The sequence below is a fragment of the Eumetopias jubatus genome, unplaced genomic scaffold (genome assembly GCF_037043125.1).
Source record: "Eumetopias jubatus isolate StellerSeaLion01/CBP00866 unplaced genomic scaffold, mEumJub1_p1.0 scaffold_12, whole genome shotgun sequence".
Taxonomy (NCBI): Eukaryota; Metazoa; Chordata; class Mammalia; order Carnivora; family Otariidae; genus Eumetopias; species Eumetopias jubatus.
In genome coordinates, this window is record NW_028274818.1 from 95160784 (window position 1) to 95176631 (window position 15848).

General features: G+C 41.8%; 1 protein-coding gene across 1 annotated transcript; it reads left to right on the forward strand.

The window, feature by feature from the left end:
* The first annotated feature begins 6881 nt into the window (after positions 1 to 6881).
* On the forward strand, positions 6882 to 7813 carry AHSP (alpha hemoglobin stabilizing protein). Its single transcript, XM_028110047.2, has 3 exons — positions 6882 to 6988; positions 7158 to 7236; positions 7459 to 7813. The coding sequence occupies exons 2-3, from the start codon at positions 7162 to 7164 to the stop codon at positions 7660 to 7662; spliced, it is 279 nt and encodes a 92-aa protein (XP_027965848.1). The 5' UTR covers positions 6882 to 6988; positions 7158 to 7161; the 3' UTR covers positions 7663 to 7813.
* Positions 7814 to 15848: the final 8035 nt, after the last annotated feature.

Consider the following 15848-nt stretch of genomic DNA (forward strand, 5'->3'; position numbering starts at 1 on the left):
ACTCCCACAGTCTGACTCCCTGGTTTAAACTTCTGATTCTCCTGAACTATTATCACCTTCCTCTTGGACCTCAGCCTGGAACACCCTTCTACCCTGCCTCACCTTATCTGAGACCTACACAGAGTCTCTCTGATGCTAAGATAGACCTGGGGCACTTCATTATTATTTTCTTAGGTTTTGAGTTTCATGTTAGAGTGAAAAACTGAAGGGTTACAAATGTGTAATATTTTTATTTTTTTGTTTATTATTTTTTTAAGTCTTTATTTAAATTCCAGTTAGTTAACATAAAGTGTAATATTAGTTTCAGGTGTACCATTTAGTGATTCAACACTTCCATACAACACCCAGTGCCCATCACAACAAATGCACTGCTTAATCCCCATCACCTACTTCACCCATCCCCCTACCCACCTCCCCTCTGGTAACCATCAGTTTGTTCTCCATAGTTCTCACAGAGTCTGTTTTTTGGTTTGTCTCTCTCTGTCCTATTTTTTTCCCTATGCTCATTTGTTTTGTTTCTGAAATTCCACATATGAGTGAAATCATATGGCATTTGTTTTTCTCTGACTGATTTATTTCGCTTAGCCTAAGTACTCTAGCTTCATCCATGTAGTTGCAGATGGCAAGATGCCATTCTTTTAAACAGCTGAGTAATATTCCCTTGTGTGTGTTTTGTATATAATATATAAATATTAATTAATAAATATATATGTATATATCACATCTTCTTTATCCATTCATCAGTCAATGGACACTTGGGCTGTTTCCATAATTTGGCTATTGTAGATAATGCTGCTATAAATATTGGGGTGCATGTATCCTTTCAAATTAGTATTTTTGTATTCTTTGGGTAAATACCCAGTAGTGCAATTGCTGGATCATGGGGTGGTTCTATTTATAACTTTTTGAGGAAACTTCATACTGACAAATGTGTAATATTTTAAATATTAGCTTCTGTGAATGCATTGAACTCTGAAGCCAACCTCTATGAATGAATTCCTTCAGAGAGCCTTAGTTTGAATCCAGGTTCTGTTACTTAGTATCTGTGAGATCTCGGGCAACTTTCTTATCTTTCTGTTCTTCAGTTTCTTCATCTATAAAATGGGAATAATACTAATATCTACCACAATAGGTTTGGATTGAGCATTAAATAAGTCACATGTGTAAAGCTTTTAAATTATGTTTGGCACACAGTACATGCTATTTAAGTGTTGGCCATTATTTGGAGCTAATGTCAAGTATTCAAATATGGGTTTTTTTTTCTCCATATGAGGCAAATGGCCCTCATGACTAGCATCACCATATAATTCATTATCCAAATCAGAATTTTTGAGCATATCATTAGAGGAGACACTATTAACAGTTACACTGGGGAAACAGACTGGAGCTGTTCTGGGCATATTGGTATATATTGTCACACTAATTATGAACCTCTCAGCTTTACTGACCACCATTATCCGCACTGATTTCTCCTGCTCAGAGACCATGGCAGCCCTTGTTCACTGTAGCACTTATTTAGCTCTTAGCATATGCTTTCTGGAGCCAGTTTGTATTTGCTTTTATTAGGTACCTATGTCCCGTCTTTCCAACTGAACTATAAGTGAGGACAAGGACTCATCATACACTTCTTTGAGAAGTGTCCAGATCAAAGGCTCGACAAAGAGATGAGTGATGGTTCCCCTTTTCCTACCCCCAGGAAACCTCTTGGTAGTCTGCATTCGACAGTATACCAAACATTGGGCAGGATAGTCCAAGCTGCTTGTCTCCTTGACTTTACCCTCATTGATCCCCACACTTCCACTACTGCTCTCTTCAGTCCACTCTCCACGAAGTTTAAAGCTCCTCTGTTTAAACTTTTCAGTGTCTTCCTATTACTTTTGCGGAAGAAGATTGCAACATTCTCCTCCAAACCCTTCAGTGGTTTTTCACACTTGGAAATGAAACACAAACTTCTGGTCATGACCCACAAAGCGCTGTAGATTGGGTCTTGCCCTATCTCTCAGATATTGCCCTTACCATTCACCCTCTTATTCCTCCCACTAGAACATAAGCTCCAGGAGGACAGGAACTTTGTCTCTGGCACTGAATATACTCCTAGTGCCCTGTTCCAGTGTCTCGTGCAAGGTAGGTGCCAAGTATCAATCTGTGGAATGAATGAATTTATTTTCTCAATAGAACTTGTAGTTATTATTTTTTTCCTTCTTTGCAAACAAGGAAACTGAAACTTATATATGGGAAGTGACTTCACCAAGGTCACAGAGCTGAAAAGCGGCAAAAGCATTCATTTATTTATTCATTCAACAAATATTTACTGAGCAGCTCCTAGGCCTAGTTCTTCTAGGCTCTGAGGCAGGATTCAAATTTGAGGCTAATGATTTTAGAACTACACCATCTTCTTTCTGTCTTTTAAATTTTGTATTCTTTGTAAGAATTATAAAAATAATAGAAGGATGGGCGCCTGGGTGGCTCAGTTGGTTAAGCGACTGCCTTCGGCTCAGGTCATGATCCCGGGGTCCTGGGATTGAGTCCCACGTCAGGCTCCCAGCTCAGCGGGGAGCCTGTTTCTCCCTCTGACCCTCTCCCCTCTCATGCTGTTTCTCTCTCACTCGCTCTCTAATAAATAAATAAAATCTTTTAAAAAAATAATAGAAGGATGCATTCTTTCTGTGAAATAATTCAAACAATAACATAGATAGATAAGGTCAATTTCTCTGTTGACATTTATTCCCTTTTCCATTTCCCAGCAAATACTAGTCAATCCCCACAAGTGATCATTGTTTACTATTCTAGACACACACACACACACACACACACACACACACACACACACACACACTTAAAGAGAGAGAGTTTTAATGTTTAATCCTTACTCCTATAGGGTAGTCTGCTCTAACTATGGTTCATTTAACATTATCTTAAAGATTTTTTTTATTTATTTGTCAGAGAGAGAGAGAGAGAGCACGAGCAGGGGAAGCAGCAGGCAGAGGGAGAAGCAGGCCCCCCACTGAGCAGGGAGCCTGATGTGGGACTCAATCCCAGGACCCTGGGATCATGACCTGAGTCAAAGGCAGACGCTTGGCTAACTGAACCACCCAGACGTCCCTTTTTAACATTGACCTTAGATATCTTTTCAAATCAGCACATAAATATCTATCTCATTTATTTTAATAGCTGCATGTCATGCCATAGTATGAATATGCCATAATTTCTTTAATGACTCCTCATATTAATGAGCATTTGGGTTTTTCTGCCTTTTCATTATTACAAATACTTTCATTATTATTATGGCAAATTCCTTGTACAGGCCTTTCTGTGCATTGAATTGAATAATTCTTTAAAATAGAGTTCAAAGCAGAATCATTGGATTGAAGCATATGCATATTTTAATTTGAACAAATATTGTCAAATTATCCTTCTAAAAACCTTTACCAATTTACACTCCTGCTAACAGTGCATGGAACTGCTTGTCATAATCAGGATATATACATTTCTGTTGTCCAAAAAATTTCCCTTGGGCAGCTTTGCATTTTAATCTCCACTCTTGTGTTTGGATCTGCTTTCTGTCACTATAGACTATTTTTGCCTATTGGAGAATTTCATAGATAGAGAATTACATTGTATATAATATTTTATCTCTGGCTTCTCTTTTTTCAAAAAATTTTAATTTCAGTGTAGTTAATATACAGTGTTATATTAATTTTCAGGTGTACAAAATAATGATTCAACAATTCCATGTATTGCTCAGTGCTCATCAGGATAAATGTACTCTTAATCCCCTTCACCTATTTCACCCATCTCCCCACTTCATGTCTTTTTTTTTTTAAAGATTTTTATTTATTTATTTGACAGAGAGAGACACAGCGAGAGAGGGAACACAAGCAGAGGGAGCGGGAGAGGGAGAAGCAGGCTTCCCGCTGAGCAGGGAGCCCGATGTGGGGCTCGATCCCGGGACCCTGAGATCATGACCTGAGCCGAAGGCAGACGCTTAACGACTGAGCCACCCAGGCGCCCCTCATGTCTTTTTTATTCCCATTTCTTCCTCTTTATTGTATGTCTGACTTCTTTTGCTCAACATAATTATTCTGAGATTCATCCATGTTGTCATGAGGACCATTAGTCTGTTCCTTTTTATTGCTGAGTAGTATATAATCGTATGAATATACCCGCAATCTGTATATCTATTCAGTGGTTATTGGACATTTGGGTCGTTCCCATTTTTTGGTTATTATGAATAAAGCTGTTGTGAACATTTGTATTTGCATGTTAAGTGTTTTTGTAGACATGTATGCTCATTTCTCATGAACTCTATCTAGGAGTGAAATTGATGGGTCATGTGGTAAGTGTATGTTGAACTTTATAAGAAATTGCCAAATTGTTTTCCAAAGTGGTTGCACCATTTTACACTCCCATTAGCAATGTATCAGAATTCTATTCATCCCATATCCTCACCAACACTTAATCTGTCTTTTTAAATTTTAGTCACTGGGGACGCCTGGGTGGCTCAGTGGGTTAAGCGGCTGCCTTCGGCTCAGGTCATGATTCCGGGGTCCTGGGATGGAGTCCCACATTGGGCTCCTTGCTCAGCGGGGAGCCTGCTTCTCCCTCTGCCTGACGCTCCCTGTGCTTGTACTCTCACTCTCTCTCTAGCAAAAATAAATAAAATCAATCAATCAATAAATAAATTTTAGACATTGTAGTGGCCATGTGACGGTATCACCTTGTAGCTCTAATTTGTACTTCCCTGATGAGTAATAATGTTGAATGTCTTTGCATATGCTTATTGGCTATTTGTATATCTTCTTTGTGAAATGTTTATATTAGCCTTTTAGCAATTTAAAAGACTAGATTGTCTTATTATCAAAATATAAGAGTTTGTCATAAATTCTGTATACATGTTCCTTGTCAGGTTGTATTGCAATTTTTTCTCCTAGTGATAACAAATATTTTCTACCCTAGATAAGTGAAAACATGTTCACACAAAAATCTGTAACAAATATTTATAGCAGCTCTATTCATGCTTGCCTCAAACTGCAAATAATCCAGATGTCCTTCAGTGGGTGAATGAATAAGCAAACTATAGTGCATCCATGTGATGCATACTCAGCAATGAAAAGGAACAACTTACTACTTGCAACAAGTTGTATGAACTTTAAAGGCATTATTCTGAGTGAAAAAAACCACTCTCAAAGGTTATATACTGTATAATTCCATTATAGGACATCCTCAAAAACACTAAATTGTTGTGATGGAGAACAGATCAGTGGTTGGCAAGGTTTAGGTATGGGAGTGGGGGTCACTACAAAGGGGTAGCATATAGGAGTTTTTGGGGCGATAGAAATATTCTGTGTCCTAATTGTGGTAGTGGTTATATGAATCTATGTAATAAAATTCATAAATGTACACAAAGGGAAATCGATTTTGTTGTATGTTAATTAAGAACATGCTATAAACAAAAAAGCAAATCAACAAAGCCTTTATGAGTATGTAGGTGCCTATGAATGTTGGTTTTTGAATGGAGAAAGATGTGACAGGAAATAAATACATCTTTAATGCTGATAACTTTGTTGGGGGAGGAAACAAAAATGACCAACTCTTTCAGTGTACATTTTTGTATTGTTTTGAAACAATTGTTTCAAAGCACTTACTTCAGTTGGCATTTGGTGATTTCAAAATTTGAAAAACATCTACTAAAAATGTAAAATATTAGAAAAATATTTAAAAAGAAAAAAGTATTTCTGCTTTGTTGAATACCTGATGATATGGTAGAGAACAAGACAAATCTGTTTCCATTCTTTTTTTAAAAAGATTTATTTATTTTAGAGAGAGAAATAGAGAGTTCGAGTGGGGAGAGAGCAGAAGGAGAGGGAGAGAATCTTAAGCAGATTTTCCACTGAGCACGGAGCCCAGTGCGGGGCGGGGGGGGGTCCATCTCACAACCCTGAGATCATGACCTGAGCTGAAACTGAGAGTTGGACACTCAACCGACTGAGCCACCTAGGCGTCCCAAATGTGTCACCATTCTTACAGAGCACAGCCTGGTAGAGTCCAGTTTCCCACATCTTCCAGGTGTCTCATCCACAAAATGTGGCTTCTATTAATCTCTGCCCAATTGGATTTTTTATAAGGATAAATACCTTAATACATGCTTAAAACAGTGCCTGACACAAATGATTAATGTAGCTGCTATAATGTATCATCTATGAATTGGAGAATAATTACCATATATAAATGGAATATTATTCAGCCAGAATAGAGAATGAAATCTTGCCATTTGCAATGACATGGGTGGAGCTAGAGAATATAAGTGGAACTAAGCAAAATAAGTCAGTCAGAGAAATACACTATATGATTTCTCATATGAGGAATTTAGGAAACAAATGAGCAAGGAAAAGAGAGACAGAGACAGAGAGGGAGAGAGACCAGCCAAGAAACAGACTCTTAACTACTGAGAACAAACTGATGGTTACCAGAGGGGAAGTGGGTTAGGGGGATGGGTGAAACAGGTGATGGGGATTAAGGAGTGCACTTGTCATAATGAGCACAGGATGACATATGGAATTGTTGAATCACTATATTGTACACCTGAAACTAATATAACACTGCATGTTAAGTATACTGGAGTTAAAACAAAATGAAAAAAGTGTCTGTCATGTCACGGGGAGTCAATTAATATTAGTTTTGTTGGCCTGAATTTTAGTTTTGGAGTGAATACTGGGATGTGGGGCAGATGGCAAGGATCTGTCCTGGGTTTGGTTTTCTGGGTCTCCCCACTTATCTGTTTTTCTTGGCCTTGCTATCTTTTAACTTCAGGGAAACGTCTCCCTCCTTCCCATCCCCTGGTTGACCTATCACCCTCCTTCAGAACCTAGATGCAGGGCGTTTCCCTCTTAGGCTGATATGTGACTCCTTGCCTACATTTATCTCAGAGAGGGACCTACATACCCTGGAAAGTGCGGGTGAGACATACATAGCACCGTTGGACCTGCAGGTGAGCCAACCTGGGAGAAATGTGATCTCAGGAGGGGCATGATTTGAAAGGTGTTGGAGAGGTGGTCCTGCAAGGCACCAGAGATCTTTAAGGGCAATGAGGGAATTGGGGGAAATACCCAAGAATGAGGAAAAAGGATACTTAAATTCTATCTCTTTCTCTAACTTAGGCAGATGGCTCTTCTTCAGGCCAATAAGGATCTCATTTCTACAGGAATGAAGGAATTTAGTGTTCTGCTGAATCAGCAGGTAAGCCCAGGCACTGTTTCAAAGGACAGGCCTAGACTCTTGGCAGGTGGGTGAGGGCAGAGAAGAGAGAATAATTTGGAGCTGGGAGAGCAGTGGTGCAGTTGATGGAAACAATTAGAGACAGGGAATACAAATCAGAGAAAGGAGGATGTCGGAGTTTGTGAATTATTCCTGAATCACACTGCTGACCACATTCTCCCTTGCTACCCTCTCACCCTACAGGTCTTCCCTAATCCTCCTATCCCTGCAGAAGCCATGGTGACTATGGTGGATGACTGGGTGAACTTCTACATCAACTATTACAGGAAGCAGATGGTGGGGGAGCAGCAAGAGCAGGAGAGGGCTCTACAGGAACTTCAGCAAGAGCTAAATACTCTGTCCGCCCCTTTCCTGGCCAAGTATAGGGCATTCCTGAAGAACGTTTGAGCACCTAAATCACCCACTGCCTTTCTCCTAGCCCAAATAACCAGACCTGCATTAAATCCTGCCTCTGTGTTATTCAAGTGCTCAGGCTCTGCTCCTTCATATTATTACTCTACCCTGACACCTCAATAAAGACCAAATTGGTTTGCTGGTCTTCCTGGCTCTTCTGTTCTTTTTCAGTTGTTGGTCCCTGACTTGCGGAGGCATTTGGTTCCCTTTCCTTTAACTCTGCTTCCTAGATATGATCTTGGATATTTAATTTCTTTAGAGCAGAGGTTAGCAGCCTTAAGTAACCACAGGGCAGTATTAAAATAGCCTGAAGGAGAAGCCAGGCAGGCAGAGACTAAAGAGAAAGTGCTGGGGGGAGGGGTCGTAAAAAAAAAAAAAAAAAAAAGCAAAAGTTCTCCAGAAATTGTGGCCCTGTGGCATTCTTGTCTAGAAGAAAGTTGTTGAAGACTCCCAGTCGTGTTCATCCTATGCTAGGTGGAATCAAGAGGCCACCCACCTCAATTTTCCAATTCCTTTCCCTTAGCCCCAGCTTGAACAAAGTTCTAGGAACTAATGACTCTAATACCACAGAATACCTCCCTGGAGCATCATTGTGATTTAGAGTTGGAAAGGATCTTGGGAACCATTCAATACATCCCTTATTTTTCAGATAGGAAAACCTTTGGCTCTATAACCCCTCAGCCTCAGATCCCAGGTTTGGGAAGCAAGATTCCCGCCTGCCTCTGAGGCCCCAACCATTTCCTGACATTCCCTGGCCTAGACTTCTTTTCTCTTCAACATCTAAACCTTATAAACCTATTCATTGCAGGGTGGAATCACGGTGGGGTCAGGCTCACAAGTGTTTAAAAAAATGAAATGAAGGTGTTAGAAAGAGGAATATCCCACAAGGTTTGTGACATCTGCGGAAAGCATCAGAGGTGCCCGCACCAGTGGGCAGGGGAGGAGGGATAGAGGTGGGGAAGGGGCAGGAAGTGCCGGTCCAGGGGCGAGGCATGCGAATCAGAGGCTGCCCAAAGCCTGGGCTGGCAGGTGGGAGCAAGGAGCTCTCCCTGTCATTTCCTGTTTTCTCTTTAGCCAGAAAGGTTTGGTGGTGAGAGGGGTTGTTTTCTCATTCCAACCTTCAGCAAGTCTTCCCCTTCAGATCTGTGCACTCCTACCTCTGATTTTCGTTTGGTTTCGGGGCCTCGTTTGTCTAGTTCAGGTGATGTGGGAAACAAAGGCAGAAGAAAAATTATTAAATTTCCTTACTACCTACAGCCCATTGACAAGTCCTTAAAACAGGCAGAGTGGCATTCCTCTAGGGACTCAACTGCCTCCATGTTGACACTTTGCTAAGGGCAAAAGGCAATCCTAGCCAGATCTGCCCACCCCGCCCCCCCATCCTGTAAGTCTACTTTAACATATAAAAATTCCTTTAGAAATTTCCTTTATCTCTAAACCCCCCAAGATATGTGTTGGCAATCATCCCCCAAGCATATGGCCTACCAATATACATCTGAAGGGTCTCATGACTAAGGTTTTATTAGCTGGTAATAAATGATCTGTTCCCAACAATAGCTAGCCCCCTCAAAGTCCTGGAAATCTTGCTTCCAAAATTCCTTAGAGACTTATGCTATCCCCAACTCCCTCCCAACTTGAAAGTATATAATGAGCCACTTCTGACCCCGTTACAGCTCTTTCTGACTACAGGTCCTATCCTCATGCCTTAATAAAATCACCTTTTTGCACCAAAGACATCTCATGAATTCTTTCTTGGCCGTTAGCTTTGAACCCTAATGTCATCTTTCCTACATCACAGGGTCCAAAAGGAACAAGCCCAGTGCCCCCAGCCATCCTTCCAAACTTAGGGTGTGAGAACGTCAGGACCCATCAAGAGAGTTGCAGCCTTCCTGGGAATCAAGCAGTGAGCACCTTTGAGGTGTGGTTGGTGGTCCAGGTGGAGGCCAGGGCCTTCCCACTGTGCCCCTCAGGAAATTTCAGCCTGTTAATGGGATCCAGGGTCTGCTCAGATAGGACAGTGGTCATAGCATTACTTTTGCAGAAAGACCTGCACTACTGTGCATGAGTGGAGGAGAGAGACTGAGGAGCCATATGAAAAAAAGTATTAGATTTAGTCTGTTGCTGTATGAAGGTGAAAAGAATGGTCAGAAGCCACTTTGGCTCAATTAATGACGATAAATTTTCCATAAATTTGAAACTATCTAACCTTGGGAGTTGCTAGCTAGTCATTTCTCAAATGCTCAAAGGAAGATGATCATTTATCAGGTATGTTGTAGTGGAATGGGAAGTTCAACATCTAAATTCTATTCCAGTCATTCCATAAGCTTGAAATTTAGAAGTTGCAAGACTTTTGTTTTTTAAGGACAGAAACCTGTTAAAACTGTACTGCATGTTCTTGCATTACTATTTTTTTTAAAGATTTTATTTATTTATTTGACAGAGAGAGAGAGCACAAGCAGGGGGAGTGGCAGGCAGAGGGAGAGGGAGAAGCAGGCTCCCTGCAAAGCAGTGGGAGCCCAATGTGGGAGGGACTCAATCCCAGGACCCCAGGATCATGACATGAGTTGAAGGCAGTCGCTTAACCAACTGAGCCACCCAGGCTCCTTGTTCTTGCATTCTTATCACCCAAGCATCTGGTTGTAAATCTACAAAGGCATAAAATTTGGAATATTTTGACTTTTCAGAGGTGTGAATCATCAGGATCTGATGGTGCATAAAAATACAATTAAAATTACTGGGCCAGTGAGTACCCCAAATCCATTACCATTCCTGCAGAAAAATAAACCAAAATTAGCAGGAAGAATAATGTTTCTTTTGTTCTGACAGCAGTACCTGAATTAATGCTGGAAGTAAGATTGTAAACAGAAGAATGAAATATTACAGCAATAACCCTGCTCTTATCCTGACCCTAACATTGACGACCGTAGGGCTGACTCTGAACTTTAACCTCACCTTTAATCTCACCTGATCCGGGGGTAGCTTTGATTTTTAACCTCACACTTAATCTCACCCTGACCCTGACACCCAGTCCTACTTGACCTTGATCCTGACAATGACAGACACCCTCACTCTCCCAAATTGTCCCTGACCCTCGTGCTGACCTCTCTCGTTTTCTTTTTTCCTTTCTTTTCCTTTTTTTTTTTTTAAAGATTTTATTTATTTATTTGAGAGAGCGGATAAGCAGGCAGAGCAGCAGGCAGAGGGAGAGAGAGAGGAAGAGGGAGAAGCAGGCTCCCCACTGAGCAAGAGCCAGATGTGGGGCTCCATCCCCGGACCCTGCCCTCACATTGATCCTGATGTCTAACTAGACCCTGAACCTTACCTGACCTTAATTTTCACCCTGATTCTGACCCTGACTCTCAACCTGGATCTTGTTTTGATCCTTACCCTGAAATTGACCTTCACTATGACTTTACCCTAACCATGACATGACTCTTAACTCTCAACATGTTGCTGACCCTGTGACCATGACCATGACGCTCATAGACCCTTACTAAAGCTCTGGCATTCATGCTGACTTTGATTCTGAACCCAACACTTAACTTGATCTTCACCCTGACCCTGATCATCAACCTTACACTAATGTGCTGACTTTGATCCTGAAGCTGATCCTGACACTACTAACACCAAGGCCCTGACACTGACCTTAACTATCAAAATTTCCTGATGTTGACTTTCACCCTGACACTGACCCTATCCCTCAACCTGATCCTTACCCTTACCTGAACCCGCCTCTCACCAAGACCCTATGAACATGAAACAGACTCAACCCCACTATATCCCTATTCTCAATCCTGACCATGACATTCATCCTCTGCATGATCCTATCACCAAGAATCATGTTTATACTGACCCTCACCCAAACCCTGACTTCAATCCTAAAGTTTACCTGTCTTAGACCCTCATCTTTAACTTCACTGTACATCTGATCCATTTCTTCAATTTCACCATACACCTGACTTTTATTTGACCTTCAACCTAAATCTAAGCCAATACTCATATTCAAATTTACTCTTGAGACCTTCACACTCACCCTAATACTGACCCTCAAGCTGATCATTGCTCTGAACCTCATACTCAACCTGACCAACTTGATCCTGACCCTGAATTGGATTCTGAATCTAACCCTCACTCTGTCCTTGAACTTCATTTTCACCCTCCGTGACCATAACCTTCAACTGATTTTGACCCAGGCTTGATCCCAACACTGACTCTTTATTCTCCACCCCTCAAAATTTAAACTGAATTTGGTCTTTGACCTGAACCTAATACTGACCCTGATTCTGATTACTCTGACCCTGGACTGATATCCTGACCTAGGCAATAACTCTGAAGTTGACTTTTACTCTGACATACATAATCACCATGACCTTAAACCTTACTCTGACTCATGCCTGACCCTGTGTGTGACTTAGATTTTGACCCTTAACCTCATACACTACATGACTCTGATCCTCATCCTGACCCTCAACTGCTTCCTCAAACTGACTGTGACTATAACATTGACTTCATATTCAGTCTAACATTGACTGTGCTTGTGACTTTCTTTTTTTTTTAATTTTTTTATTTTATTTTTTTTAAAGATTTTATTTATTTATTTATTCATGAGAGCCAGAGAGAGAGAGAGAGAGAGAGAGAGAGGCAGAGGGAGAAGCAGGCTCCCAAGGAGCAGGGAGCCCGATGCGGGACTCGATCCCAGGACCCTGGGATCATGGCCTGAGCCGAAGGCAGACGCTTGACCATCTGAGCCACCCAGGCGCCCCCTGCTTGTGACTTTCTTATGATCCTTACCATACTCTGATGCTGATCCTACTGTGACCCTCACCATGTCCCTGAATTTCACACTGACACTGAACCTCTACGTCACTCTTACCCTTACTGAATGCTCACATTGACCTCAACTTTCACACTTTTCATCACCATGACCCTGACCTTGACCCTCAGTTTGATCTAGATACTGATCATGACCATGATTCTAACCCTGAGGTATATACTCACTGTCACCTTGACTCTGACTCTCATTCTGACACTATCTCTATTCTATACTTAAACCTTACCCTGATGCTCTCTCTCACCTTGTGCCTGATCATGACATTCACCCTGACTCTGATCCTAATTCTCATTTAGACACTCTGTGTCATGTTCATCGTGACCCTCACTTTCACCTTTACTTTCAATTTCATCCATATTCTGATCCTGAAGCTATCCCTACACTAGCATTCAATTTGACCCTCCACCCTGCCCCTGAATCTAACCTCACCATGACCATAAACTTGACCCTTACCTGACCCTGACTCTGATGCTCACACTCCACTTACCCTGACTTGACCATGACTTTCTCCCTGACCCTGACCTCACCCTGACTCTACAATGACCCTTACACATACCTTCATTATGTCCAAGAAAGAGCCTTGAATTTGAAACTTATGCTGAACCTGAACCAGACTATCAGCCTGACCGTGACACTAACCCTTCCTCACCCTGACCTATGTTGGCACTGCACTCTGATTCTGATGTTGAAACTGACCCTGACTCTCATCCTGAGCAGGACTCTCAATATTTGCCTCATATTCCTGACTTCTCATCTTCACTCTGACACTCACAGTGACTCTCAATCTGACCTTGAGCATGACACTTACCTTGAACATGACCCTTACCTTGGGCATGACCCAGCAATTTGTTTTGGCCCTCACCCTGAACTTGACACTGATCTTCACCCTTAAACTTACCTGATTCTGACCTTTCTCCTGACATTGAACCTGATCTCATACTCTGAATCATACCTTGATTCTTACTCTAGAAATACCTTTGTTTCTAAATCTTACCATGTTCCTGAACCTGACCCTAATGTGATCCTCACCCTCATACTTACCTTTATCTTGCACTCTGAACTTCACCTAATCTGTCAACCTAACTAAAACCTCACTTTGACATTCAAATGACCGGATCTCACGATGTCCATGAACATAACTCTGACCCTGATCATTAACTTCATCCTCACTAAGATATTGCAGTTCACGTTGACCATTACCCTGAATCTGACTCTGATCCTAACTATGAACTTTAGCTTCATTTTATCCATAATTTAAGCCTGACCTTCACCCTCTCTCTCACCCTGACAACATTCTGACCCTCATCATGAACCTGACCTTGACTTGACACTTACCCTCACTCAATTCTGACACTAACTTCACCCAGAAGTCAGTGACTCCGACAATGGCCATATCTCTGACACTGATTCTTACCCTGATTGGACCCCAGTGCTCCTCCTGATACCAACTCACATTCTCACCCACACTTACATAGGAGTCCCTCACATTGACCATGATCCTGACTGTGACTCTCACATTGACCCTTATGATGACAATATATCAGAATCTGACCCCGATCCTTCTGACCCTCCTCCTTACCCTAACCTTTACTTGACACTCACTCTTTCCCTCATACTCTTCCATACCCTTACCATGATCAAAATGCTGACCCTTATTGTGATCATAACCCAGACTCTGATCCTGAAGCTCATCCTGACAGTGATTCTAGTTCTCATCTTCACCCTGACCTTGAAATTTTACCTCACACTGACCCTGACAATGACCACCATCCTGACCTTGATTATCACTCCACCCTGATTCTGACCATAACAAACATGCTGGCTCTGAAACTTGGTCCTCACATAAATACTATCTGATTCTTGTCTTCACCCTGAAGCTTCAAGGACACCTTCAACCAGACCAGGACCTTGACCATCACCCTGACCCTGACTCTTACTCTGATCTCTCAGTCTGATTATCATCTTCATACTTAACTTGTCCTTGACCTACCTTCACCCTGATTTTAACCCTGACCTTTACCCCAAATTTTATACTCACCATGACCTTTACCCTGATTGGGACTTTGACTCTGACTCTTACCCTGAACCTGACCTACATTTGGCTCTTATCCTTACCTATGCTGACCCTGATTATTTGAACCTTATTCTGAACCTGACTTTAGCCCTGGTGCTACACTTACTCTGACCTTTGCCCTCACCGTGACCTTCAACCTGATCATTACCATAAGAACCTTGCCCTGAACCTAATCCTTGCCATCCCTGACACTTTGTATTAATCATGTTTTACAATTTTCTGTACTTTTTGATACTTTGAATTGGAGTTTTGCTGACCTGAGAGAGACTGCCCTTTCCTGGACTAGCTAACTCCTACAGATAGCAAATGACTTCCATTGTAGCATGACTTTCATATGCAAACCAACCAATCCAAAGTCCATGCCTCCCAACTACCTCCTTTACTGGGTTTTCACAGGGCTCTTAGATTCTTGGCCAGTATTCCTCTGCCTTAATCATCCCAGGGCCAGGTACCAGACAACCTGGGAAAGCCCTTATGCCTCAGAACCCACTGGAATTATTCAAACTAGCCAATGCTTAGCTTGCTTACCCTATCTGGCCCATTCCTTTCTATGAAAACTGTAATAAAGCCTATGCTTTGCCTTCACTCTTTTTGTTTCCTGACTAACTCCAGTGCTTCCCCATGTGGCTCTGTGTGACATGCCATGCCCCTTCCTCTTGGGAGCTGCAAGTAACAAAATATCTTTTTTTTTTAAGGATTTTATTTATTTATTTGACAGAGAGAGAGAACGAGTGGTGGGGAGGGGTAGAGGGAGAGAGAGAGAGAGAGAGAAGCAGACTCCCTGCTGAGCAAGAAGCCTGATGCGGGGCTCAATCCCAGGACCCAGAGATCATGACCTGAGCCAAAGGCAGACACTTAACCAACTGAGCCACCCAGGCACCCCAGCAAAATATTTTTTAATGGCAATCATATCTCGATTTATTGGCCTCACCTTAGTTGAATAATAATAAAACCTACATTAAAAAACACTCTCATCCTCACCCTCTCTATTACCATCTCCCAAAACTGACTCTGATGTAACCTGACACTAACTCTGACCTCCTCTCTCCCTTGAGCCTTACCTGAAATTGACCCTCAACTTGACCTTGACCCTACCCTGAACCTGACTCTGATCATCACCCTACACTAAAAACAACCTGACTGTGACTCTAATTCTGAAGCAGACACTGACCCAGACACTGTAGTCATATTAACTGAATATTTACTGACCCTCCCCCTGGCCTTGAACCTGAAACTAGCCTTTACTTTTACCATAAGCCTGATACTCTCACACTT